General features: G+C 38.7%; 5 protein-coding genes across 9 annotated transcripts; 3 read left to right on the forward strand and 2 right to left on the reverse strand.

Annotated features, from left to right (window-relative positions):
* Window positions 1–1664: 1664 nt before the first annotated feature.
* LOC108113711 lies at window positions 1665–2551 on the forward strand. The gene is made up of 2 exons (XM_017224391.2): window positions 1665–1833; window positions 1903–2551. The coding sequence occupies exons 1-2, from the start codon at window positions 1680–1682 to the stop codon at window positions 2448–2450; spliced, it is 702 nt and encodes a 233-aa protein (XP_017079880.2). The 5' UTR covers window positions 1665–1679; the 3' UTR covers window positions 2451–2551.
* Window positions 2552–3867: 1316 nt separating this feature from the next.
* Window positions 3868–15217, reverse strand: LOC108113746 (tyrosine kinase receptor Cad96Ca). The gene is made up of 11 exons (XM_017224439.2): window positions 15070–15217; window positions 13825–14005; window positions 11244–11506; window positions 10366–11178; window positions 8865–9132; window positions 8006–8094; window positions 5156–5295; window positions 4981–5086; window positions 4730–4869; window positions 4526–4667; window positions 3868–4471 (listed from the first exon to the last, which is right to left on the reverse strand). The coding sequence occupies exons 2-11, from the start codon at window positions 13958–13960 to the stop codon at window positions 4247–4249; spliced, it is 2322 nt and encodes a 773-aa protein (XP_017079928.2). The 5' UTR covers window positions 13961–14005; window positions 15070–15217; the 3' UTR covers window positions 3868–4246.
* On the forward strand, window positions 6162–21516 carry LOC108113744. 5 transcript variants are annotated; one of them, XM_017224437.2, is made up of 7 exons: window positions 6162–6411; window positions 17071–17090; window positions 17589–17910; window positions 17967–18078; window positions 18140–18279; window positions 18602–19832; window positions 19901–21516. In XM_017224437.2, the coding sequence occupies exons 1-7, from the start codon at window positions 6360–6362 to the stop codon at window positions 20997–20999; spliced, it is 2976 nt and encodes a 991-aa protein (XP_017079926.2). In that variant the 5' UTR covers window positions 6162–6359; the 3' UTR covers window positions 21000–21516. The 5 variants fall into 5 exon arrangements, with proteins under 5 accessions (XP_017079926.2, XP_017079923.2, XP_017079924.2 ...); XM_017224434.2 differs by lacking the exon at window positions 17071–17090 and having other exon boundaries at window positions 17547–17910; XM_017224435.2 differs by lacking the exons at window positions 6162–6411; window positions 17071–17090 and adding an exon at window positions 16222–16308 and having other exon boundaries at window positions 17547–17910.
* A 160-nt stretch (window positions 21517–21676) lies between these two features.
* LOC108113747 (SAYSvFN domain-containing protein 1) lies at window positions 21677–22583 on the reverse strand. Its single transcript, XM_017224440.2, has 2 exons — window positions 22377–22583; window positions 21677–22322 (listed from the first exon to the last, which is right to left on the reverse strand). The coding sequence occupies exons 1-2, from the start codon at window positions 22518–22520 to the stop codon at window positions 21927–21929; spliced, it is 540 nt and encodes a 179-aa protein (XP_017079929.1). The 5' UTR covers window positions 22521–22583; the 3' UTR covers window positions 21677–21926.
* A 1243-nt stretch (window positions 22584–23826) lies between these two features.
* LOC108113704 (synaptic vesicle glycoprotein 2B) lies at window positions 23827–26269 on the forward strand. The gene is made up of 9 exons (XM_017224383.2): window positions 23827–23982; window positions 24049–24210; window positions 24335–24497; window positions 24680–24801; window positions 24860–25166; window positions 25222–25329; window positions 25389–25521; window positions 25610–26021; window positions 26089–26269. The coding sequence occupies exons 1-9, from the start codon at window positions 23883–23885 to the stop codon at window positions 26121–26123; spliced, it is 1542 nt and encodes a 513-aa protein (XP_017079872.2). The 5' UTR covers window positions 23827–23882; the 3' UTR covers window positions 26124–26269.
* Window positions 26270–26851: the final 582 nt, after the last annotated feature.

Genomic DNA, 26851 nt, shown 5'->3' on the forward strand with positions numbered 1-26851 from the left:
GAAATAATATTCAAATATATTTTGGGTAAAGACCTGATCCTGCTTTTTTTAAGTCCTGATATTTCAAAAACAGCTTGTTCGGCTTGTGTCTAAGAATATCCTCATAAGATCTTATTTTGCTGTTCATTTCCGGTTAGTGTCCCAGCTAATCTCAGTTGACTGCTTTTATACTGCTTGGACACTGATTCAGCACGGTACACTGCTTCATTGTAATGGCACAATACTTATTTACATGCTGATTTCACATGAAATGTAAATGTAGATATGACAGTAGTCATTCATTGTAAGTAACGTAAGCAAAGGCTTAAATTGTATTACGTGACCTTACCTTTTGTCCCATATATGTGGATTTGTAAAGTTTAAAGATCAAAATTTTTATCTGAAGAAACATAAACAAAAAAGCAAGACCATTCTTTAATATTTTTACCATTTTCATCTTATTTATAATAATTAAAATTACATTAAAAGTCATTGGAAACCACCATTAATAATTCACGTCTCAGTAATCTTAAAGATTAAAAATTAAAGATTACAAAATTCTCCAAATTTAAATGATGAGACTTTGAAACAGTAATTTAAATGCCAGAAAAATGTATTTAATTATTTTTTTAATCGAAATTTCATTCCCATAATCTGTTTGAAGAACTTAAAACTACATTGTAAATGTAGTCTTAAGTTGTAATAATAAAAAATATAAGTTTCAAATTAAAGGCATTATAAAATATGCGTTAAACACTTATTGACAAATGAACTATTTACCTTTAATGTATATTAAAAATAAATAATATAAAAGGCATTAAAATATTATAAAATATATTTTATTTACATATATATTTTATATATTATATGATTGTTGCATATATAAACCAATATTCCTTTCAAGCAAATGTTAAGTTAATACATTTTTTTATAATTATTAATATTGCATAATTACCCGTCCGACATTTAAAGTCGGTTATACGCAGATGGCAGAGATGGCTTGTATTTTTTAAGAACCACCCCCTTGTCGGTATGCACCGCAAATTGCATTTGCATTATTTATATTGCATCAATAAAACCCGCATTCAGGAATAATTAGCGAAAAACTTGTCGAGCAGCACAGCGGAGAGACCAGCGGATTGAGATCGGCGCAGTTGATCCGTTTATGGCTGGCGCTAGGATTTATTTGTACTTCCTTTCGCATTTGAAAGGCGAGCGTCTACCTGGTGGCACTGCTACATTCATGAAACCATTTGGCGCTTTTAAGCGACTCAATTACGCACTTTGATTCCCACATTGGCCAGTAGTCGCCGCTGGTACTCTGGCTACCTGGCCGTCGTCTGAGGCAAGATGCGTAAGCACTAATTTTTGTATGCTCAGTTTGCCGTTTAATTGCCGCGGCTCGCGCTAAGTGTTCCCTAGAAAAACAAAGAGCATCGGCGAGCACGGCGTTCAATCAAGCACATGTCGTCCTGTCTTGACTCCTTGCTTCGGGCACAGGCGCAGGCGCAGGCGCCCCGGATGTCTCGAGTGTCAAGCGCCTTTGCAGCCTTTGTCTGATTATCGCAGCCACGCAACGCTGATGTGCGGTTATGTCAATTAACGCGGATCAGCAGCCCTTAAGCAGGGTATAAGAGGCAGCTCCTTGCCACAGAGGACATCACATTCGTCTCACACTCCGAACGAAGCACATCATCACCATGCAGTTGGGAAAAGCTATACTACTGCTGCTGACCATCCAACAAAGCTGCCTGGCTTTGTACATCAAGAACGTGGAGAAGAATCCTGCCAAGACAGCACCTAAGGATGACTGGGGAGTCTTCAAGAACACACTCGGACTAAGCCAAGAGAAAGGTAAGTTTCCTCTAAAAAATCAAAAGCCTTTTGAATCATTTATTAACTTTAAATTTTCTCTCTCTCCAGTTGAGCTACTGAAATCACAAAAGGATCAACAAGGCACTAAAGAGCTGCTCAATCGTTTCATTTTGGAAAACCCCAAAGCTTTGCCACAGGCCAAGAAACAACCCGACCAGTTTCTGGGACTCTATCGATCGATTCTCAAGAAACTCACTGCCTCCAAGCAAATGCTGAAAACCTCTCTTAACTTCGAATTGGCTGATAGGCCTCATAAGACTCTGAAAAGGCCACGTCGCAAGATCGCCGTCAAGATGGTTTCCGATATGCCATCCTGGAAAATCGAGAGCCTGCTTAACTCATTCTATCTGAAGCATGGTATCCCAAGGAATGCCGAGGAACACGAATATCCCGATATGGATATGGCTAAGGATACTGATTACGACTCTGATAACTTCTACGACGATGAAGGCGACGTGGGTCTGACGGCCAAGACAAGGCAAAACACTGAGTACGGGTCCTTCCAGGATCTGATCATGCAGGCCAAGATGAACGAGTGGGAGCGGGAGAACGAGGAAACCAAATTGCACGGCCCAGACAATGATGACTATATTTAAATCCTTAAATTAGTTCCAAGTAATCTTAAGAGGGCTGTGCAATAGAGGTTCATATGCTGGCATTGGACTTATCTTTAGGTTAAAGTAGTTTTACTATGCCGGAAGAGCGCTGTAACTTAAACGTAATTTTACTTACTACGATTTGTATTAATATTTATTTAAATATAAGAACATTAGTATTTTTTTTCAAAATGAAAATAATAAATAAAGAAACTAAGAAGTTAAGATATGAAATGAAACAAAACACCTTTTGTTGTGGTCTGAAACTTGGTATCTGTCTAGGAATTCGGAGTCCTTAAAGCTTTTAATTTATCAAAATCTGCGCATGTCCTCTCTGGGCACAAAGCTTTTCTTCATAGAGAAATGGTAAATAGAGAAATGCTTTTGATAAATATTAGCATCTTAAACACTTTAAGCCTTTTCATTAAGAAGTATAGCTTGAATTTTTTTTACAGAGTTTTGACTATTTTATAGTACTTAAATACGTTCCCCCAGTTATAAGTTTATATTTATATACTATAGCCCTTCGATTACATAAAACAGCTGATTATTACGACTTTTTCTCTCCTTAAATGGATTCGTCTCTCTTTTAGCATGACAACAAATATTTGTATAGTAAGCGGACATATGTTTCCACAATAGTTTATATCTGTCCCAACAACATAAACACGTGCTCCAGAAGAGCGCACTCATGCGCCGTGTGGTACCAAGAATTCTTAGAAGATATAAAAGCCGAGCTCATTTTCACCCATAATTAGTCTGTTGCTGTTCTTGCTCGGTAATAAATACAAATCATATTTAATTCCACTTCAATTTTACCGATTTTCTAAGAAACTTCGTAGACCGCTTACGTACTTTTACGGCCTCAAGAGCTTACTCGAATTATCCCTTTAATGTGATTTTGTGGCAAAGCCCACTTGTTGCATTTTATTTTCTCAAGTAGTTTAAGAAGTAAACCAAAAGAATTTCTGAACAGAATATCCAGTAGCTAGTATCTTTATAAAAAAAGTTAAATTGCTAAAAAAAAAGTTCCCTCCGCAGTGTGCAGGAATCGATACATTTAATACGAGTATGCAAAATTTTCGAATGCACATCACGTAGTAAGTGTTTTAGGTATCAGCATCGCCAGCTTTTGGCGCCATTGCCATCATTTATGCACGTACACTGTTTGCCAAAGCTGCAAAGTTTGCTACGGCAATAACTCTGTCACAGCCTTCAATCATAGTTAACGTAAATAACTGTGGGTCAAAGATTTGTCCTTTAAGTATGAGTTATGTTCAACCAAAATCAAAGAGAAAATTGGAAATAATGTTCCAATCTAGATATGAGATTATTAAATGCCATTTTTAGTTTCATATTTAATATTTATATTCACTTTAACAAATAATATAAATTACATTTATAACTCTATACACGGTTGATAATTTATACAAATACATAATACAAATCAAATAAATAAAACGTGAAAGCAAACAAATATCTTACAACTTAAGAGGAATTTCAATTGCCTTTGAATATTTCCACTTTCGGGAAACCGGAGTATATGTTCAGTTTATACCTCGTCTGATGATCGAAGATAATGCCAAACAATTTGGTATTTAGACTTATCTGATATCCAGGCAGATACAGTTTGTTCTACACTTTCTAAGAGTGCGATTCGTAATGGCAGTATAAACCTTTTCAAATTCGAGTAAGAATCTTCTCTTACTGAGCCAAGACTGAAAGGGAAAATATCCCAAAGTCTTTTGGAGGTAATAAAGCTCTTGGGGTTCAGGTTCAGTGCATTAAGGGCAGTCCTACAATTTTTCACCACTAAGACTAACGATATTATAATAGTTGTGATCGGGAAAACGTTCCAACTCAATATAATCCATTTCCGTGTGCAGCAGCTTGTCTAGCATTTGGATTATTTCAGCAAAGAGAGGACGCTCCTGGGGATCGTGGGACCAGCAATAGTACATTATATTGTACAGCTCCCGACGGCAGTGCTCTGGTTTCTCCAAACGATAGCCATCCCTTACCTGTCATAAAACGTGTTATTTGATCTATTTAAATCTTAATTTAATAATACAAACCTTCCGCATAACATCAGCTGCTGATATGCCGGGGTATGGCGTCGATCCTAGAGTCACGATTTCCCACATCAATATACCAAAACTCCAGATGTCTGATTTTACGGAGAATATATTGTCGTAAAGTGACTCGGTAGCCATCCATCTGGAAAATCAAGGTTTGATTTTAACATTTTATCCTATAGCTATGGTTAAATTCTATTTTACCTTATTGGCAGTTTTCCCTCGCTTTTCCTCTCATAAATCTTTGAGGTAATTACATCTCTTGCAAATCCAAAGTCTGCCACTTTGCAGGTGTGATCATCGGTAATAAGAATATTTCGAGCAGCCAAGTCTCTATGAATAATCTAAGTAATAGATAATAATATAAAGTTTTACATTTAGATATTTACTTCACAATTATTGTTTTATTAATGAATTTATCTGCCTTTGATTTATTTTTTTAGAGATAAACTTACCCCACGAGATGTCAGATACTCCATTCCCTTAGCTACTTGGTACATGAAAGATGTTAAGTCGCAGGAAGTCAGGATATTTGATTTTCCGTGAGTATTTCCATAGTGCCTTTTGAAATAAATATTTTATATATAGAATATATAGCTATAATGTTGGGGTTGTTAAAATGTTGCCTACCTTTCGGCGCGTGAGCTGCGTAAGTAAGTTTGCAACTTTCCTCGATTTACATACTCCAGAATAACAAATGTGGGATCTTTATCAGTGCAGCAGCCCAACAGATGAACAACATTTATATGAGGTTCCAGAGATTTCATTACCTATAAAAATAAGCATAAATTTGGTTTAAAAATTTCATAATCAAGCCATTCCCTATATTTACGAGTGCGATTACCTTATTAATTTACCTCCTACCCCTAATGAACCTTCCAATTTTTATCTTAAGTGACTTGTTCCCAAGTACCCTCATTTCTTTTCAGTTAATAACTTGTTCCTTTTCTAATCATCTCTGGCCTCGCAAATTTAAATCAAAACTTTGAGCAACTAAGCCATCTCCTCGATGAAAATCAACATAGCCCGGTAATTTTCCAGGTCTCTAACGCCTCCAAATACAATGGCAAAGTGCCGAGGCAGCAACAGAGGCAGAGGCAACTTGAGGAATGAGTCTGAAACCTAGCCGAGGGCCATTCATAATTTTTCATTGTTCTAAAATTAAAGTGCAATTATTCTCGTTTCTGGGGTAATCCGCAGAACATGATATACTGCCGCCGCAGCCGCTGCCGCTGCCACTGCCGATGCCGTACAACGCTGGCTGCCGTTGCAGGACGAAAACCAAATGCGACTTTAATGATGAAGGACGCGACCCACACGGCGGCAACCCTAGAGTGGCTCTTTAGATTCAGATTCCTTTTCAGATTCAGAGACTCGCAGTCATAGTCATAGTCAGGAGTCAGAGTCAGAGTCAGATTGAGATTGCAGGGGGCAAGGCCAGGCCAGAATAGGTCTCGAACTCCGAAAGTTCTACTGCGCAGGACGAGAGTTGGGGGCTTCAGAATGTTCAGAGATTCAACGATTCCGAGAGACGATAGTTGCCCTCCAGGCGAGAGGATGCTGCGGTTTGTCAGTGTTTTTTTTTTGGTGGCAGGAACAGCAACAGGAATCAGTTTGTTTCAAGGCGTCGGAGCGCACAGTTCGGATGGTATAGGGTGACCGGGAGAGACGTTTTTTGTCGTATTTTTGCAAGGCTGCGGGAGTTTCCGACCAGTTAGTTCAGTTCCTCGTGTTTACAGCCCGCAACTGCTGTCAAAACAGTTCCTGGCCAAATAAGTGTTGTGTGTACGTGCGTGTGTGTGTGCTTTGAATAAATGCTACTCAGTGCCCCCAAATGCTGAACTCATTAGCTAGCCATCGACTTTTCTACCCCGGCGAAAACCTAGGTAATAATGCAACCAGCTATAGTATGTAAATGCCAATCGATATGGGAACTGTGGCCCTAGCTCTTGTGTCACTATCAAACTGGGAAAACTGTTAGAAATCCAAGTACATACCTCTTAACCAGAGGGTCGTCCTTGTGCTGAATAAATACGTTGGCACTTCGATTGCCTTGACAACACCTCCTTTGATTGCCGCGCCAGTATGCAAAATACGGTTGCAAGTGTTGATGCCATTAAAGGACCATAAATGCCACCACCACCACCACCACCACTACAATCAAAATTATTGATTCGCCGCGAAATGAAAACATTTTTAGCCCACTGATTACGGACAATTGTGCTGCTCAACGCAATTTGATTTACAGAGCTCGGTTTTTGAGTCCTGAAATATATGTTTACATGGCACTTTTTCCTTTTGTATATTTATTTTTGTTAATGCCAGCCAGCAGACTGGATTTTTCGGAGTTCGCATATGTAAGCCCACAAAGATACAGCTCATTAAATATGCACGTCCGACACCGGGATGCTTACAAGGACATAAATTAATAATTTTGTCGCAGCATTTTTGGCGGACATGAATATGCCATAAGAAGCGACAATATTGGAATTGACATTTAACCCACATCAAATTGCATTCCAGATAGTTGGCTTTAAATTTAATTCAGGAAATAACTTTGTAATACTATTACAGGGTCCTTTGAAGTTCAAAGTGCACGAAACAAAGCTAATTAGCCAAACAACAAATTCACTAAACTAAACTAAACTAAAAGACATTGAAAGAAAAGTGAGGAAAAGCAGCAGAAAACTTTAAATTAGAAAACTGTCCAGTCGAAAGAGGACTTTTTGACAATTCCTAATGTCGTTGGCATTTAGAGTTTCTAACTCAAAGAATGGTCAAGAAATCAAGCAAAAGTTGGACAAAACTAAGGTGACTATGGCTTGGATTTTTCCCAAAACTGTGCCACTTAGACCAAATTATTAGCGAAGAGGGAGGCTTTCTCTAGTCCGAAGCTGTAGTTGAAAACTCTGTTGAAGGTACTCAAACATTTTGAAACTTCCTGAAGAGAGAGAGACACATAAGTAGACTCCTTTACGTTTTCATTAAAAAGGCAAACATTAAATCCAAGCTCGAGGGGAAAAGGCGCTGGCAGCGGTAGAGCGCCATCGCATGGAGCAGGAAAGAAATTCTTTCAAAACTTTTCAGCATCGTTAATTTTCAATTTACGAAACTTTTTCATCTAACCAGAAAAACCAACTCACAAGATTTGCCCAGAGCCAGCCCACTCAGTACCCAGTACCCAGTTTTCTCAGTTCTCAGTTCTCAGTTCTCGGTTCTTAGTTCCCAGTTTTCAGTCATCGAGTTAGCGAGTCTGTCAGGAGGTTTTCCTTTCGGGCGAGAATGGCGACCAATTGAATGAAAAGTGACAGAGGAAAAGGCAGCCGGGAAATTGTGCTCACCAAGTCGTCACTTGGCCAAACTTGAGATGTAACGATTTTGTCGGTGTTTTGCATACCCTTTACGAATGACTTAAAAAATTGTAAATGCTAATTCCCAGAGATTGTGTGTGTGTGTGTTGTTATTTGGTTTTACACTTACCTCCAATTCGGATAACAAGTCCTTTCGATCCACTTCCGTGGCGCTTTCCTTTAGGGTCTTCACAGCCACTGTTGTGATGCCTTCGTTGCCTGTAGATTATCATATATCTGATATTAGTAAGAGTATCTCTGGAAGAGTAGCTGTTCATTCAGCTGATATCTAATTAAATTTTAACAAGTTTAGGCACTCGTTTACTCCTTCCATATTCATAGTTTTACATATTTTGCTCCACTTATATAGGCAACCTGGCAATTTTTCTACCTTTATAGAAATCCAAAAATCACTTGCCTCTCGTTTTGTATGTCCATTCGACGTGCTCATAAAAAAGGGTTTACCATGGGGGAGCAGTGGAATGTGGCATACCGAGAGGGAGAGTTGGGGGAGAGATAACTCCTTCTACATGCACCATTTTGCATCACCTGAGTACTTGAAAATGGGGCAACAACTGCCGGATTGCATGAGCCAGTAGCTTTGTGGAACTCCGCTGATTGAATGCACAATCTGCTCCACTTTAAATTCCTTTCGGCATCATGGCCAAATTGATTAAATTACTCTGTTGAAATTCTGGATTTGAAGTTTTTACTTTTTCTTGTTTTTTCCAAGCTAAAAAGTGATTACTAATAGAAATCTATGCTATACATAATCAAGTATCTATCTACCTATTAATCATAGTGGCTAAACAGCCCACTCACTCATAATGAAAATCGATTCACTATTTATACAAATTGAAATGGAAACTTGGGTCTAATCTGACCCAAAGGACATGACTTACCGCAACAGAATGTTATGACCTACTTTGAATTCATATTTACCTCAGCTTATTTTTGTTATGAATAGTATATTTAATTATATAACTTACCATTTATGTTGGTGGCCTCACAGCGCCAGACTTGTCCGAAGGCTCCTTCGCCCAAAATATTGAAGAACTTCAATCGGTATCTGGGGAATTCCCAGCGGTCGCAGTTGGCCTCGCCGGCAAAACCATTTTCCGTTGGACCGGAACTTCCTGATCCACCTGCCACGCAGCCAGGGCCCAAGTTGGAACCCGGCTCACCTGTCCCGGGACTGGGCACTCCGGCGGTGGACTCACCGCCATTCGTGACACCTGTTGATAGCTGGGAAGTTGCCTTTGAGCGACAGCATCGATGGTTGTTGTTGGTTTTTTTTTTCACGTCCAAGTGAGCGGAAATGTTGATATTTGTGTCGTGTATAAGTTTTAGAAAAACAAGATAAAAAGCTTTGATTAGTTGTGATACCTTTCAAACAGTCATTTTGTTTAAATGGTGGATGGCATGAAATCTAGGACAGTAATCCAGGACTAACATATTCGGATGTTAATATCATAAAATCTGTGCTAAGCTACGGAGATAAAGGATTGGAAATAATGCTTAAAAATAGTATTAAATATTCTGTCATCTACTAACCAAAGTTATCTAATTTTTCCATTAAATGATATTCAATGTCATAACATAGTACGCAATTTCGAATTTAAAATAAAAAAAAACCCATCTGTCATCACCATAGAATGTCAAATTTTTCCGCGCGGATTGGTTTTGTTGATGACGCGAGTGCCTGGTGAAGTTTTTGGCATTCGCTGTCAATAAATGGGAATCGAATGAAAGGACATTCCCGCCGGCAGGCAGGCTCTAAGCTTACATGCAGCTGCATTGAGCTACTTTTTCCTGTCAATTACACTGCGAATGCCGCTGTGGCCACTGTGGGTGACACGACCAAAGAACGACTACGGCTATGGCTCTGCGGAGGCGTTGAGTGAGCCAACTGAGGTTGAAATCTGTGCTCGAGTAGCTGTCGATTAGGGACTCCGGGCTCTAAGCCCCAATCACTCCCAGTGGGCGAGGAAATCGATCGATATTTGCATAAGCTTTTGTGCATCGCTCTCTAATTTTATGCAATCATTTCAAAAGGACCTTTTGTGGAGCTTCATGAATATCAGGAAATATGAAATCACAAAGCTTTCTTTGCAGTAACTTTCATTGATTTTTTGAAAAGTTTTAAATTTTATAGAATCTAATCAGATGGAATGTTAACTGATTTTTATGTTTTATATGAAAAATAACTTGGATATGTCTGCAGCGAACTATTAAAAGATATTTCGGAATATTTAAAGGATTCTTAAGTTAAGTTTATTTGTTGGAAATTTAATCCCAATCAATTAAAAGGATTAAAGTGGTATTTTTAATTAAAAATCTCTTTCAATATAAAAAAACTGTACATGCTCAAATCCTTTGCTGCTCTCTAAAAGCCCTTTTTACCCTACTCAAATAACCACATTTCACTGGAAACCACCTGGGGTTTAGTGGCCAAAGAGGTGTCCCTTAAAATTAGTCGATTTTACTCACAATGCCAAGCTGCTGATCCCGCTCCCAGGGTACATAGCGATTGGCGAATGCCGAGGGCCCTTGCCACTGCTGCATGACCATCGAGTTGCGGCTGTCATCGGTCAGCGTGCTGCTCAGCTGGCTCTGATTGGACTTCTTGGCCAGCTCTTCCTTCTCCTTGGACTTCTTGAGGGTCCTGCTGATGGCACAAAGCCGTCGGCGGCACAAGTACGCCAGAAGTACGGCAATGGCCGCGAAAAATCCACCAACGGTGACCACAATTGGTATTGTGCCGGATTTCAGGGAGAAAACGGTGATGGGGCTGCTGGTTTCATTATGGCTTCCACTCGGTGTCGTTGTATCCGTGGGATTTTGTTCGACCCTCGTCGAATTATTGGCAGTTATCGGCGTCAACTTGGTGCGACTCTTCGGCGTGCTGGAGCTGGTTTTGACGGGTGTTGCGGTGGGTGTCACCTCATCCTCTTCCGGCACCTCGGCACTTTCCTCATCTCTTCGATGTCCAGGAATGTTTGGCGGTGGCGGTGGATAAAAGTTACCGAATGGCGGTGGTCCAAATATATTGTTCTGGGGCACCGGTGGATATCCACCGCCTGGCCGACTATTTGGCAGTCCATTCCGGATGGACTGAACACCGGGCAGCTGGTCGAAGCGCGGAAAAAACTGCGACATGTTGTGCACCACGTTCGAAATTGATGTCTGCGGTCGGTAGCCGGAGCTATTCTCCCGCTCGCCCAAGATATTGATGAAAACCTCATTTTTCGCTGTATAGACTCCATCCGTGACAGTTATATAGATGAGAAAGTTCTGCCCAGCCTTAAAAATCATAAAATAATATTTTGATTAAAAAGTCCCAAAACCAATCTAATCCTTTAACTTACCCTTCCTGCCAAACTTTCGTTGAGCGTGACTACTCCCGTTTCCCGATCAATTATAAAGGGAATCTTATCCGGCGGACTAGGTCCATTTCCACCTCCAGGTGGCAGACTAAATCGTGGTTCTATTCCAAATATCAGATCATCACCATCCGGATCCTCCGCCCGCACTCGATCTATTATCTGGCCAACTTTCTCAGTCTCCGAAATGCGCCAATTGCGCTCGCGAACATATAGAATCGGAGGTGCATTTTGATCGTGGGCAGTCACTGCAATTTTATAAATACATAAATTACAAATTAATTGCTTAAAATGCAGTTTTATAACATGTTCATTGACAACAGGTTATTGTACATAAGAGAGATTCTCAGATGTTACAGTACCGGTTTTTAAAATATAAATTTTGTTGCAACAAGATCTTGCAATTTGTTAACACGAAAAGTTTCAAGTTTTGTTCGGTGAGTTTTGATATGAAAGGTTTTTAAAGAAGTTAAGCAAAAGATATATTATTATTATTATTATAATTATTATATATTTAAAACAGAAAACAGAACAAAAACAGGAAATAATCATCTGAATCGAAAATATATTCTCACGATTACGTTAACTGATTAATGTCTTTGCTTTATAAAAATATAATTCCCTCTTTAAGTAACCATTTAATATAATAAAATTGAGTTGCTTTCGTAGTACTCAATACTAAATCTACCCAGGAAAACCCCGAAATAAAAGCGTGATATCATTTGAAAACACAGCGAGTGTGTATAGCCCCATTAAATTGTTTCGTAATCGCACAGCAACCACTTATTAAATCCAGTTAAATGCCGACGAAATCCGTGACGACATAGCGATTAATTGGTTAAGGCGACGACTTAGCTTGCATTATTTCTATGGGCCAACAGTTGGCAGCCAAGTTCATTCAGCCATCCAGATCCGAGTGCCAGCTATTGACCCGGATGTCTCCCACTTGGGGAGCTGCTTTTGAACAAGTGCCAAAGGCGCACACAAAGGCAACATTTTCATTTTTTTGGTAGGAGGCCAGATTGCAACATAGGAGGGAAATAGTTTTTATTTTTTTTCTGGCAAATATCAATCGGTTCATTGTCCAATGAGAATGTCCGTGAAATATGGTATTCGCATATTCAGATGATTTCTTTGCGCTCCATAAGTCAAGCATAAGCATCATTCAATGGACCTAAGCGACGTGACGTGATAACCGGTTGGGTTGTTTGCACTTGTATCTCTTCTTGTGCCGCTCGACCTTCAGATACAAATGCACACACATGTAACGAATACGTATACGTGATATATGGCTATATGGTAAATGCTGTATGGTGTGTGTGTGTGTGTCTGTGGGCCCGGAGAACGGCTAAAGGAGAGTCTTTTTATTCTTCTTTTTTGCTTTTTTTATTTTATTTTGGCTAAGAGCGTGTCTTACGGCGCGACTTAAGTGAGCAGAATGTTTTTGCGCTGCGGATTGCGTGGCCAAAACAGGTCTCAGGTCTTGGAGCAAACACGCTCTTTGGGCGGATTTAACTTTGTCCGCGTGTAACCCATCCGCATCCAGATATACACGACTCCCATGTTCCGTTTCACTTAAATATTGCACAATATGCTGATGAGACATGTGCGTGAATTCCGTCCTGACAGCGATATTAATAAACAGTATAATGAATTATCTACATTTGTGGGAATTTATCAAAGGAGATAACCATTTTTAAGGATTTCCCTTGAAATATAGTTTCAAATTGCCATAGCGTTTAAGGACTGAACTAGAAAGACGTTTAAAAATTATCTTTGAAATGTGTTATCAATTTGAATATTGATATTAATAAAGACAATTAGCACCTTGCTAAAAATAATTAGCAACAAATTTATTTATTAAACGGTTTTTTCTAATCGTGAAATAAAAGTCTTAATAGGAGATAAGGATTTTAATAAAGATTGATTTTCTAGTCATATGAATGGAAATGAAGATAAGTTTAATGACTGTAATAAGATTGATTGTAATTTATTTATTCTGATATATGTTCATCCGATAACATAACAGCAATTTACCAATTTGAAGATCTAATTTAACACTCAATATCTCTCTCGATTTATTTTCGGATGAAAACAATTTCAATCTATTTCCTGGCCATTAGTCGAATTAAGAGTTCAAACACCGGGAATTAAACGCCTTCTATGAAATGGCACCTACAAAGCTGGTGATACATTCACGGTCAAGGCTGATTGTACTGGAGTTTGGATCCATTTGTTTTCCTCGCCCACGGGGGACAAATGGACCATTGTGGGACTTCAAGAGCGATTCGCATTGTTTTGGGTGCCAATTACGCATCGGTGTTGTGGTCATTAACGTGTTTTGTCATCAAGATAGGCGAAGACTATTGACCCGGTACCCTCATATTTACCTAATGAAATCTTATAAATAATCTATGAGATAATTAAGATAGGCGTGCTTAAGGGTTTGTAGATACTCAAAGGGTATACGAGTATGCGTAGATATTTCATTAAATAACATTTTTGTAAGTAATTATTTAACTTTGTGATGAAAGAAAACAATTAATATTATGTAGGAAATTCTTACCTCCTTCTGATAACAGTGAAACCACAGTGGCTGCTACCACAAAAATGGTTAACAGCAGGCTCCTCCTTCGCCAGTTAATTAATTGTTTTCCGCAGTGTATTATCCGACTTTCGTGGTTGTGATGGTGATAAACCATTGCGCAATCAACCGCCTAAACGGCAGCCTGCCAGATGTCCAGGGGCTGAGACAAGGTGATGAAATTTTAATTAAAAACGGCTTTTCACTGTGGTGAAAATAAAATCACATGACATATGCGTGGGAGTTCGCGGTGTCTGTGTGTATGTCCTGCAGATTCCACATTTGTAGGAATGTGTTTTATTAAATAAACCAAAAGACAAGACAGACAGACATTTGTTTTATCTCGGAAATTATTAAAAACACTAATGCCACTGCCAACGGGTTGCAAGATTGTAGTGAACCAGGATATGATTGTTGGAATATTTGAGTGAAGGGCACACATCACGCTCAACTAAAAGAAAATATAACTTAAGACGCCGAGCGTCATGAAGCGGGTCGGCGATTTCTCTTTTTGACGTATACGGCATCGGGTGCATGGCGCAATAGCAAAACAAACTGGGCAACCGAGCACAGCCCCAATATGTAAACAGCAGCGGTCAAAATTTTAGGTGTCTTTGAGTATATAAAACGAATAGGCAGAAAAGTAGGTTTAAATTTGATAAGAAAATGTCATATTATATCATATATTTAGTATAAACTTTGTTTTTGACATAAATAAGCAGATTTTTTTCTCTAAAAGAGATGACCATATGAAAAACCGTTATTATTTCGATATAAATTTAAGATTTGTATCATTGTGAGTTAAACTTTTAAAAATTAAACATCTACTATTATTTCAACCGCAGCTGTTTGTGTACACTCTCGCATAGTTTAAGATCGCACCGAAAGAGACAGATGGATTTTGGGGCGAAAGAGAGAGAGAGAGAGAGAGGGAATGGGAATGGGAATATGGCTTAGCTTTATGCCGTCTTTTGTGTATTCAAATAATTTGTAAGGAAGTTTTGAAACCTCCTGCTTAAGGTGTGTTTGCACTTCACATATAAAACATCACAAAAAACACAAGCTCATAATTGTATTATATAAATATCGGGTTAAAGCCACCGAAAGAGGCCACTCCAATATGCTAATTATTAGATTCACAGGCATCTTTCTTTTTTGGTAACAATGAGTCACCTCTTCGCACATAATTATAATCTAAATTTTATTTTCATTTCCAGCTATTATTACTTTTATTTCAGGGTGGGATTTTGTGCTGAAATTCACATATATAGATTGTACACAAAGCCAAGGGGAAACTGGTATCCACAAACTTTCACGGGTTGCGTATGGGGCGATCCCAGAGCGGGATTTGGACGGCGATGCGTTTAGCCACTAGGCGGACTGACAACTGAAACTTAAGTCCAGTCCCCAAGACCTCTCCCTATGCGATCTCCTGATATTATCCACACTCCCTCTCTCTCGAAAACGAAAAACTTGTTTAGTAACCGCAAGAAACGAACTTGAACTTGCTCTCTTGTGGATCGTATTTTGAAGAGAGGTTTTCTCTTGGCGCTCTAAGGTAATACCTCTCTCTCTCTCTCAACGAATTATGTTTGTGGATCGCCAGATTAATATTAATTTAGTTATCAGTAGCAAGTGTCGGTTTATTTGGTACTTGTCGTCAAATAAGGCGCATCAAAGCATATAGATAAGAGAAATTTGTGTTTTTAGTCAGAAAACCAAAATTTAGTTTTTTCTTTTAATACTTAACTAAAAATCTAACTGACTAGCTAAGTTAGTGACAAACTAGGTATGTTTATTATAGTTGTTAAACTAACTGAATGAACTTCTACTTAATAATTTTCTGATTATAGAATTAAAAATTCATTTCGCCTTAATAATATAAATTAAATTCATACCAAATCATATGCACTTGTTAATAAGCATTTACACCAACCACATCACATTTTTTGCTGTGGGATTTCCCCCATTTTCCAGAAACAATAAAGCTTTGTGCCCATACCCATTCATTAATCAAAGCAACTATCTGTTTTACGACCATCCAATATCAGCGGTCGATTGCAGTTGCCCATGACAACGCCGGGGCAGTTCCAAAACACGCAAACAAAGCTTTTCCGCGACAGCTTATTTACCTAAGTGCCAGCATACTTATTTATTTACCCGAATGCATCGTAAAATCGAATGCGTCACGCGGATTTTCCCCGCGGACCAGTATTAGCCAAAAAAGTATAAAACCTCTCTCTTAAGACCCATTCACAAGTCGTGCCATTTCAAAACCTGCATTCTGCGAGACATATAAACAATACGCCAAAAAGCAGGTAAGCTTAGCTCATGTTTTCAGTCTATTGCTGGCCGGCAAGGTTGGATGTCATTACTCGGTTGGCCGTAATTTGTTTGATATATTTGGCCAACTTAAGATACAACTAAGGAGGCATGTATCAAGATGCTATTTACGTCATAACAAAGGTATGGGACTGAAAATTGAGATACATTTTGCAATTTGCATCCATTATTAAAAGATTGAGAGTCATTCGGCTTGAATGACTCACTTTCCATGGAAACAAAAAGTCGATTGTTTCAACACCCCCTCTAGGAAATGCAACTGTGATAGAAGCCAAGTTGCTTTTAAATTTAAATTGATTCCCTAGATGACTTAATTTGACGTATGGTTGCAATATGTTTCTAAACATCATAATAGCCTTCTGTAATATAAAACAACAATGAGTGAGCTCATAGTTGAGCTGATAAGCACATGTTCCTATAAAGATTCGATAAGAAAATTGAGTGTCACTGATAAGACTTTGGGTCAAATACGAATTCTCCAAACCAAAACAACAAACGGCAGTTGGCTTGCGTCTCTCATTGAGAAAACTCATTCAATTGCTAATTAAAAGCTCTCTGAAACCCATTTATATTATAAGTTATGAGGTATATTCATGAACAATTTATAAATTCAGACGCCTTTAGTGTATTTCAAGTGCTTACAAAGTTGAAAGCAAAAAACAATAGCTGGAAAAGGATTAAATAAATCATAAATAAATCAAATAAAGATTAGGGAATTTCTTAGTGAACTACAATATCATCTTATTTCATAGATTAACTAGAATATCAATTTTGCTAGAAATAAAAGTGAACCTCTTTTTAATTCCAAATCCACCATCGCTCGTCTGGTCGAGATAGCTCTTGAGTCTTTCTCGGGGGCTACAAGTCGGCCATAAATTATAGTAGGTGTTAGCCAACAATGCACAGTTCAGGCCCAGCATCACCGCATCGAGTGCAGAAGTTTTTTTTTTATTATTATTTGGTTTTTGTGCCGGACAACTTCCACACACAGCAACGACTCCACACATTGGTTTTTAGCCGCGCCACATAAATGGGCCGGAATTCGGCATTTTTGCAACGGTGCAATTTACTTGCCCCAGCATACAAAAAGCCTTTATGTCTGTACTTTTGCCAAAAACTTTTGGTGTGGGAATATGTACATTTATGCTCATCCGTAGGCCCAGCATTTCACCATGTGCGCAGTGTGTATGAGTTTCTGTCTTTTTGTCTATGGATTCAAAACCATGGCCTCTATATGGCGCAGTCTAGTTGAGTCTAGTTGCTCTTGGTAATGCCCCTCGAAATAAAAACAAATTACCAAAGCGAAAGTTTTAAAGGATAGTCTTTAAATCATACTTAAATTGTTAATTGTTCTTTTCCAGGAATTCCGACTACCTATAGTGGATACATATTAGATAACGCAGAACAGGATGATTCAGATACTAACACATCGATTCAACTACAGTCCACTAGTGGTGTTTATGCTACTACTAATCGACCACCGATTACTTGTGAATTCAAGTGTTCCAGTATTGCAAAATCCTTCAGATGAATACACGAAGTATGTACCGATTGAGGAACTAAAATTGCCAGAGGATCAGGAACTGGTAGTCCGACTGCCATCAAACTCATTGCTCAAATATACATCCTACAAGGATGTCTCCATCTTGCATTTCGATGTTCCACCCGATTCTCGGACAGCTTACTTCACATTCAAAGCGTTTGAGGATCCCAAAAGTGCCTTTCGTTAGTATAAGCTATTAAAATAGGGAAACAACTTGTAACTATCTAATATTTTCCAGAACGAAAGTGTAAACCCAAGGATGTAACTTTGCATCTGAAGGCGAGCAGTTATCCAGTGATAAGTCCAGAAAACATAACCTTTCCAAAGAACTTCTTTACTACAGAGCAGAGGTGAGTAAATTATTGAAAAATGATAGCATGATAACACTAAATAAACTAAAATTTTATTTAGATTTAAGGTCTATGACCTGCAGTTTTTATCTAATGAGCAGCAGCAGCGGATTACCATAGAGGCGCCGCACATAGGCAACTGGTTTGCGGTGGCATTTGTTAGTTGGTCAGATCCCAATAATGACCGCATTGAACAACAAGGTAATGCATTTTGATTGAGAACTGGCCAGTTTTGGGGATTTTAAAGCCATAAACTTCATATATTATTTATTTTCCACATAAACTATTGCTTAGTTTTGAAGTATGTTAGGTATGCAAATATTTATTAGACACCCCATCATGATATTAATAAAAGCCAATAGAAATGTTGGAAATATTTTAGGTATTCTTTAGGATATTTGCAAAATTGAACTTCGTTAGACCAGAGATAAAAGCCTTTTGAATATGCAAAAATGCCAATCGGGATGATTTTAGCTTTGTGTTTGGACATTTGCATATTTATGAATTTGATTTATGTTCACAGGACTCACTGCCTCATGTGACACTCTGTTGTCCGCCGAGATGTCTGTGTCCCGATTCCGTCCGATTATCATAAACAGTGGTCAGGAGCATGAGGACAATCTAACGAGCCATGTTCTGCCTGCCAACGAAACCAATATCAAGGAAGGTCTCAACACATCCAGACCCCTGCGCTCCATTCCGCCCAAGCAGCAGAAACAGAAACCAGCAGCTGTTACCGAATCCAAACTCTTTGCTGAAGGAAAGTCCGGAAGAGCTGCTCAATTTCAAAATATCACGGAAAACCACAACAGCACACCGACCGCAAACAATGAAATCATATATAGATTCTATGTGCCAGACGATGTAGGCGATGCTACGGCCCGGATAATATTCGACCAAGTGTGCGATGACTGTCCGGCGGTGGGCTTCCATGTCCGGGCCAATGGATATCCACGGGGCGGTACAGATCAGAGCCATGGACATGGCACCATTATCCGGCCAAATCAGACAACGGAAATCTCAATTCCGTTCGGCGTGCAGCCAAATACGTGGCACTATGCCCTGTTGACTTTTGTCAACGGGGCGGATGAAACGGAAATGCCTTCTGAAGGCAACAATGGCAATGTAAATCATAGTTTATCATATGTCCTGCAAATCGATTACATCACAGAGGAGCCTGTGGATAACCTGTTGCAGAAGCCCAAGAGCGTGGCAAACACTACAAATAGTTCCATTCCGAATCCCTGGGAGCCAGCGAAATTCCGTCAAATAAACTTTTACTCCCTGCTGCGTCAGACATACCGCGAATTCTTCATGTTCGACTATGATCTCCGGCCAGATGTGAATGGAACAGTGCCCGAAACCCTTAATCTTACGGCTAAGACTCATTCCGGGTTCGCTTTTGACGTGGGTGAAGTGTCCGATATTGGTGGCACTCTAACCGTTGCCCTTTCCATGAAGGAGTCTCACCGTGCCAGTTTGAGAATGAGTCTGCCCACACAGTCACCTGATTTGGGTGGCATACTGGCCGAGAGACTGATCGGAGATCCCAAGGAGGAGGTGGTGCCTGCCACTACTGCATCCAGCAACCAGAGCATGCAGATCGTCGTCTGTATGCAGTTGGGTGAGCCGGGAAACCCAGAATATCCGGACAAGTGTCGATATGGTCAGCAGCTAAAGCAGGCATCCATTATTGTAAACAACACGGAGAGCATGGGCCTGGTCCATATACCCTTCCCCGAGAGCGGCCGATGGTGAGTTAAAAACATCTAGTTAGGCTTTTTAATCAGCTAATAAAATATACCATCTTTATACCCAAAAGGTATGTGACCATGGGCCTGTTTTGCCATGGATCCGGAACCACTCGAGTGTCCATCATGGAGAGCGTTAAGAAGTTCATAGTAAAGCACGAGGATGTGTTGGCAGATATGCGCTCCCCAAGTGCTTGTGCAGAATCTGTTCCCCGCTATACCGCCTGCTTGACATCTCCGGAGTGCCTAAAAGCGATGAACGAATCCGAAACACTGAAGGTCAAGGAGTGCATAATGGGCGATAATAAGCAAATGTCTCGACTCTTTGCGGAACACCACAAGGCGTCAATGGAACAACACGTGGCAGTGGAAAACTGCAATACCTCGGTGGTCTTTTCGGTATCCTCAAGTCCCTGTGTGGCTGGTAGATGTGGACGCTTTGGAAGATGCTATCACTACATGTCCGGCGGTTTTGTCTTTTCTACGTGCGTATGCTCAAAGGGTTATCGCGGATGGGATTGCACGGAGGACTCACAGGTGCCAACAAACATGTCTATTCTACTAGCCACTCTACTGCTCACACTGAGCAACCTGCTATTCTTTCCGAGCATCTACATGGCGGTCAAGCGGCGCTACTACACCGAGGGCGTCATCTACTTCTTCGCCATGTTCTTCTCGATCTTTTACCATGCCTGCGACGCTGGCGAAGATGAGTACAGCTTCTGCCTGGTGAAGATCGGAGTGCTACAGTTCTGTGACTTCTACTGCGGTTTGTTGAGCATCTGGGTGACCCTGGTAGCCATGGCTCATGTCCGTTCGGAGATAGTCTCGCTTCTCCACATGTTTGGAGCCATCTTGCTGGCATTTGGCACGGAGCTGAATAAGCAGAGCTTGTGGGTATTTTTGGCCCCAGCCCTAACGGGTATTTGCCTTATCTCTACCAGCTGGGGGCTACGATGTGCCAAATCCCGCAAGTTGTTCCCCTCGCGGAGATACCTGTCGGTGTGGCTGCCCTTTGGACTGACCCTGGTGGTGGCCGGTCTAGTGTGTTATGCCTTCCTGCAGACCAAGCAGAACTATCACATCGTCCATTCCATCTGGCACATGGTCATGGCATTGAGCATCCTTTGCCTATTGCCTTCCAGAAAGTCCTTCCTGCCAAAGTGCTAGCACGCGGAGTTCAGTTCGCACGCCAGGGATCTCCTGCTGGCTCAGGATCAGGAGATCCACATGTGAGACTGGTGGCTACGTGGCTGGAAATAGGTGACTCCATAGCTTTTCCTCGCTTCGCATGCGAACGACACCGTTACAGGACCTTATCTAGTACAGTAGGCTAGTCCCTATTTTAGTTTGTACATAATAATACTCATAGAAGTAGTTGGTAAACCGAAGAGATCTTGGAATTGATCAACTGAGCACTGAACGTTCACTAAATGGATGCACGGATAAATAGATGGATATAGTTACTTAATCGTTATGATGTTTGTTTACCTACCCTTTGCCCTACAGATCTACGCACTAAGGCCTACAAACATTAACTATCTAGAAACTATTTCAACAGCCTTACTAAATTTAACGAGAAGCACGCATTGGAAATGTGAATCCAATAACTTATAGTGTATATACATAAATACTTGTTGTTAGATAAATGGCAGACTGTAAGATTAGCTAATAAATAGGAACTAAACTAAAATATTCTCTGCACTTATTTAAAATAATCAATTTATTGATGATACTCAAATTGAGGAAAATGATATACAAAATTCGAGACTTCTTTTTGTGTTTTGTTGTGGAAAACCTTTAAAAAATTGATAAATTTATACTTTACCAATAAAAAGATACAAACCTTAGAATTCTAGACTGTGTTTATATTATATAATGAATTTTGTTGTGGGTTTTAAAAGATAAGGTAACATGTTATGCTTTTAGAAAGAAACAATTAGAAGAGAAGTCAAGATATTTCTACTTAAAATCTTTTGTGTTTAGTTAGTAGCTTAACAAGTAGACTTTAAATATTCATCTCTTATACAGCCGGTTATAATAAATTTATAGTTTTTTCTATATTGTCTACATAATTATCCTTAAAAAAACATATTCCTATCGTACACTGCCTGATCCATATCGAATTTCCCGTTCGAATTGCTCTGCCTTTAAGGTTCCATCGATACTTTCACAATTTTTGTTAAAAACACTATAGGCGCTCATCTCGTTCCGCTTCTTTGGTTCCGTCCGGGTATTGAAGTAGATTCCAAAAAGTGCAGAGATCATCAGGAAAACCAATCCGAAGCTCAGCTTTATGGCTATTACATAGAGAGTTACCCAGAATAACAGATAGACAGTCCAGAGGGTGTACTTCAGAACGTTGTTTTCCCTGTGGTGATGATCTGTGGACCTCGGTGGATTCTCGTCCGGCAGCATTTCATTTTCACTGGAGGTACCAGCCTCATCCAGTGAGTTGTCCGATATAACTTCAGCTTTAGTGGGTGTTGGTACCTAAAACAAGAAAATTAGAATAAACAGAACGCCAATGGTTAGAATTAATCTTACCTGTTGTACCTCTATTGTTGTGTCTTTGTTAGCCCCAGTGCCCAACATCCAGAATCTTCGCAATTTGTCCTTGAAGTTGTCAACCGTTTCCTTCCTTCTTTTCTGAAGGCGATATTGTCGCAGCTGTTCTTGAAAATCAGCCATAAAGTGCAGCTAAAGTTACTTTGGTCAAATTGTAAATAAACTAAACTGGACGTGTCATCAGCATATCGATAGGTACTTTTTCGATAAGTCCCCATAATCTTATCGATATGTAGTAAACGTTCGCTATGATGAATAAAATATGTTGGTTATCTAAAATTAAAGTCTTATGTTTCACAAAGAATTTTTAGGCACATTAACTCAATTATATGATTTAACCTTAGAATTTACTTAATTTTATTTTAATTATCAGTATTTATTAATATTTTTCAAATATAAAAGGTGTTCGTTATAGTTCATTTTAACAGCTCAAACTCAAATTAACTTATGAACTACAATTTGAAAATGACTTTAGAATTTATAGAATTACGGAATTCTAAATGGAATATAAAAATGGCAAAGTTTCATTATATTTTAATAGCTATTTCCTTAAAATATTTATGTTTTAAAACATTTATATATATTACATATTGCATTTAGTAAAAGATATGTAAATGTGAGTAGGGTCGTTTCAAGGTGCAGTCCCATCAGTAAACTTCCTATCAAGCAAACTATGTCGACATGTGGCTCAGAAATTTATGATCTTAAGCCCCTGGTGGCATTCCGTTTTCACACATTTTAATTATCATAAACATTAGAAGGCAAACAAATAAACATTAAATTTTGTTGTTAAAGAGCTACTGTAAGTATGCCTAAACTTAATTGCATTTATCAGCAATTATTGCCCCAAGAACCTCACTCTACAACAAAATAGGTGTTTACCTCGGGATAAGACAGAAATTTTTAAAATAACTTTTATTAGTTGTAAATTTATTTTTTAAGCTAAGATAATAAAATGTTTTTACCATTTTTTCTTTTTCTAAAAGCTTTAATGGAAATGTTTGGGAAGAAGTATATAATCACCACTTCTTTTTATAAAATATAAAATAAAATATAAAATTAAAATGATTTTTCATATTCCCAAAATTTGTTACACTGTGTCATTACATGCGAATTTATGACAGCACCTGGTGAAGAATGAAGCCAACCTTTGCATTATTTGCTCTAATGAATTGAAAAAACGGAATAAACGACACAGTTCCGGTGGGCGAGGGGGGCGATCTTCTTTTTTTTAAGATTCACAGTCGTAGCAAATGAGTGATACACATTTGATAAATAAACAGAATATCATCTAGACCCTCAATTATCTTTATTGTTTCGTCTGATAACCCAACCTCTAGGGGCGTCCTCTATCACTCGAATCAAACTTTGTCACAGCCACTGCTTTTATACCCACTTCAACCTGGGTTCTTCCTCAGTTTCAGTTTGTCGCAGGTTCGGGTATGCCAACAATCTTAAATAAAAAATTCTATCCTAAAGATCAAAATGAGTTCGGAATCCGGCCAACAAGATGTTGAGTCGAAGCCAAAAACGGTGGCAGACCGCAATGCTGGTCACGAATACGAGGAAGTGCTTCAGTTAATCGGTAGTGAAAATGACCCCAACAACCTGTAATCTCTTACTAAAATGTGATTTAATTAATGTATCAAAGGTTTCGGAAAAGTGCAATGGGTGGTCCTTATTGCGGCAGGACTTCTGCTGATGATGGTCATTAACGAGACCATGGGCATGTCCTACATCACCATTGTATCCCAGTGTGATTTTAACACTAATTCCATGGATAAAGCTATTATGAGTGCTGCTAGTTTTATTGGTGAGTTAGCACTTTTTGCGTTTCACATTCGCATTGCATAAGTTATTTTAATTAGCATTAGTTTCAGTTTATCTTTTACGTTTTCATGGTTGTATATTTCACGTGGGATTTAACTATTTTTCAGGCATATTCTGTTCTTCCTACTTTTGGGGTTACCTAAGTGACACTATAGGTCGACGGCCAATATTGCTATACACTACGGTAGCCGGAAATGTATTGTCTTTGTGCTCCACAGTAATTCCCAGTTACTGGCTCTACGTCTTTGTCCGGTTTGGTGTTGGATTCTTGTAAGTACTTATAAATAAACTGACTAGGATTAACTTAAAATTATGAGATTATAAAGCACAGTATGCAACTATTTTATGAAACGGATGTACATAAGGCTTACATCTATATCTAAATTCCTTAACAATGTTTTAACTATTATTATTTAACTATTATCTTCTTGCAATACCTTCCTTTACAACAGCATTGCAGGAGCATCTTCAACAACCTATGCGTATCTTGGCGAGTTCTTTACCCCTCGTCATCGGCCAATTGCCATTAATTATGCCAGTCTTTTCGTGGGAATATCTACGGTTTATGTTCCAGGTAAATATTCACCTCCAGCTTTTTATGAATACATAAAACTAGAAGTCTGGCCTTATAGCCACCGCTTGGTTGATACTTTCAATGGATTGGAGTATAAGTGTGACGGATGACTTCTCCTTCCGTCCTTGGAGGTTACTAACAATTTGCTACTTGCTGCCTGGTGTTGTGGGAACAATCATGTTATGGTCCCTTCCCGAAAGTCCCAAGATCCTACTTTCTCTGCGTAAAAATGAAGAGGCTTTTGCGGCAGTTGATTGGATTGCAGTTACAAATTCGGGAAAGCACTTACACGAATTCAAGGTTCATAAACTGAAAACCGAAGCCAATACGGATGGAGAAAATATATTACTCATATCAAAATCAGCGTAAGTTTATATTGCTAGGTAATTAGTCAGATAAAAAATTGAATATTTACTTTAGGATTACAACCATTAAGAAGATGTGGAAAGAAACTATGCCTCTTCTGAAGAGACCTCATCTAGTAAACTTCATTATTAGTTGTACTATTATGTGCGGTTTATTTTTCAGGTGAGTAATTTCATATGTCAATCAATTATGATTTTATTTTATTAAACTTTCCGAAACAGTTCCTCAGGAATGGGTCTCTGGTATCCAGAAATACAAAATCGTTTGGGCTCAAACGTTGCTGAAGATTCCATGACAGTGTGTCAGGTTATTGATGCATCAATAGATCAAATGCAAGCCAATACAACCAATAAGGTAAGCAGAATTCAAATTTATTGCGTTTTTATGCAGCTGATAAGTAGGCTATGCTTAATATCAATTTATTTTAATTAATATTTTTTAGATTTGTGATGATCATATTAACACCAAGAGTTATATAGACACAATAACCTATGGATCGGCCTTAATAGTAGGGTATATACTAATGGGTCTGGTTATAAACACTATTGGTCGCAAAGCTTCAATTTCGATTGGTCTTACATTAGCCGGAGCTTGTGCTGTTGCACTTATCTTTATCAAAGATGAAGTGGTAATTGTGGTTTGCTTCTGTTTATATCTGGTACTGCCCGGACTTTGTGTATCCATTCTGAGTGGTGCTGTCGTAGACCTAGTTCCGACACATCTTCGTGGAAAAGCTGTTTGTATATGCCTAATGCTGGGTCGTACGGGCAGTGTCTTTGGAAGTAATATCATCGGAATACTCTTGGAGTCATATTGCTCTCTTACTTTCGGGGTATTCTCCGGATTTGTTTTGGGTGAGTAGTCTTGTTGTCTTAAATTTAATTTGTTTATGACAGTAAATATTTGAATCTTTCATTACAGTTTGTGCGAGTTTAACGTTGCTGTTGCCCATTTGAGATTTGCCATAATAACTTAAGTAGCTTAGTTTTATTTATGTACCATTTCAATAAATATCTTAATTTAAGAAGTAAATTTTATATTACATTGACGTATAAAGACACAAAAAAAGTAATTAGCATTAACTTTTACTCTTTTTTGTGCAGCCAAAAACTCAATTTAATTTCAACAGCTTGTTTATAGTAACAATTCGTTAAACTATTTTAAGTAAATACAAGTGGAGCAGCTTTTTTATTGCTTTGTTCTTAAAATGGAAAACAATAAAAAAGAGACTGGCACTCCCTCTATAAAAATAAAACCGGCCGAAGCCACCAAACCGCATATTACAATGGAAATTCGCTAAGAATCTGGCAATCACCACTTTTTCAAATCTTTCAGGTTTTTTATGTGTTCTAGAAAGAAAATCAAACTTGCTCATTACATTTGAGTATGATTTAGATTAAAGGATTAATAATTTATTTCCTAAGATTGCTTAGATCGAGAGATACCGAGGTAAAGTAAAATACCCGTCAGTACCTTTTTCGATATAAACCAAACATTTTTGGGTTCTCTCTCAGCCAGTTTGCATATAAAATCGAATTCATTGAAGCGCCAAAGATCTCTCTGCAAAATGTTTTAATTGAAACAAAATCACAAAAGTGTTTTTATCTCAAAACTGGTTTGCGGTTCACATGTCGCTCAACTGTTCTACAGGGGGGTTTATTAGAATACAATGCTTAAAAGCAAG

The sequence above is a fragment of the Drosophila eugracilis genome, unplaced genomic scaffold, assembly GCF_018153835.1.
Source record: "Drosophila eugracilis isolate 14026-0451.02 unplaced genomic scaffold, ASM1815383v1 contig_367, whole genome shotgun sequence".
Lineage (NCBI taxonomy): Eukaryota > Metazoa > Arthropoda > Insecta > Diptera > Drosophilidae > Drosophila > Drosophila eugracilis.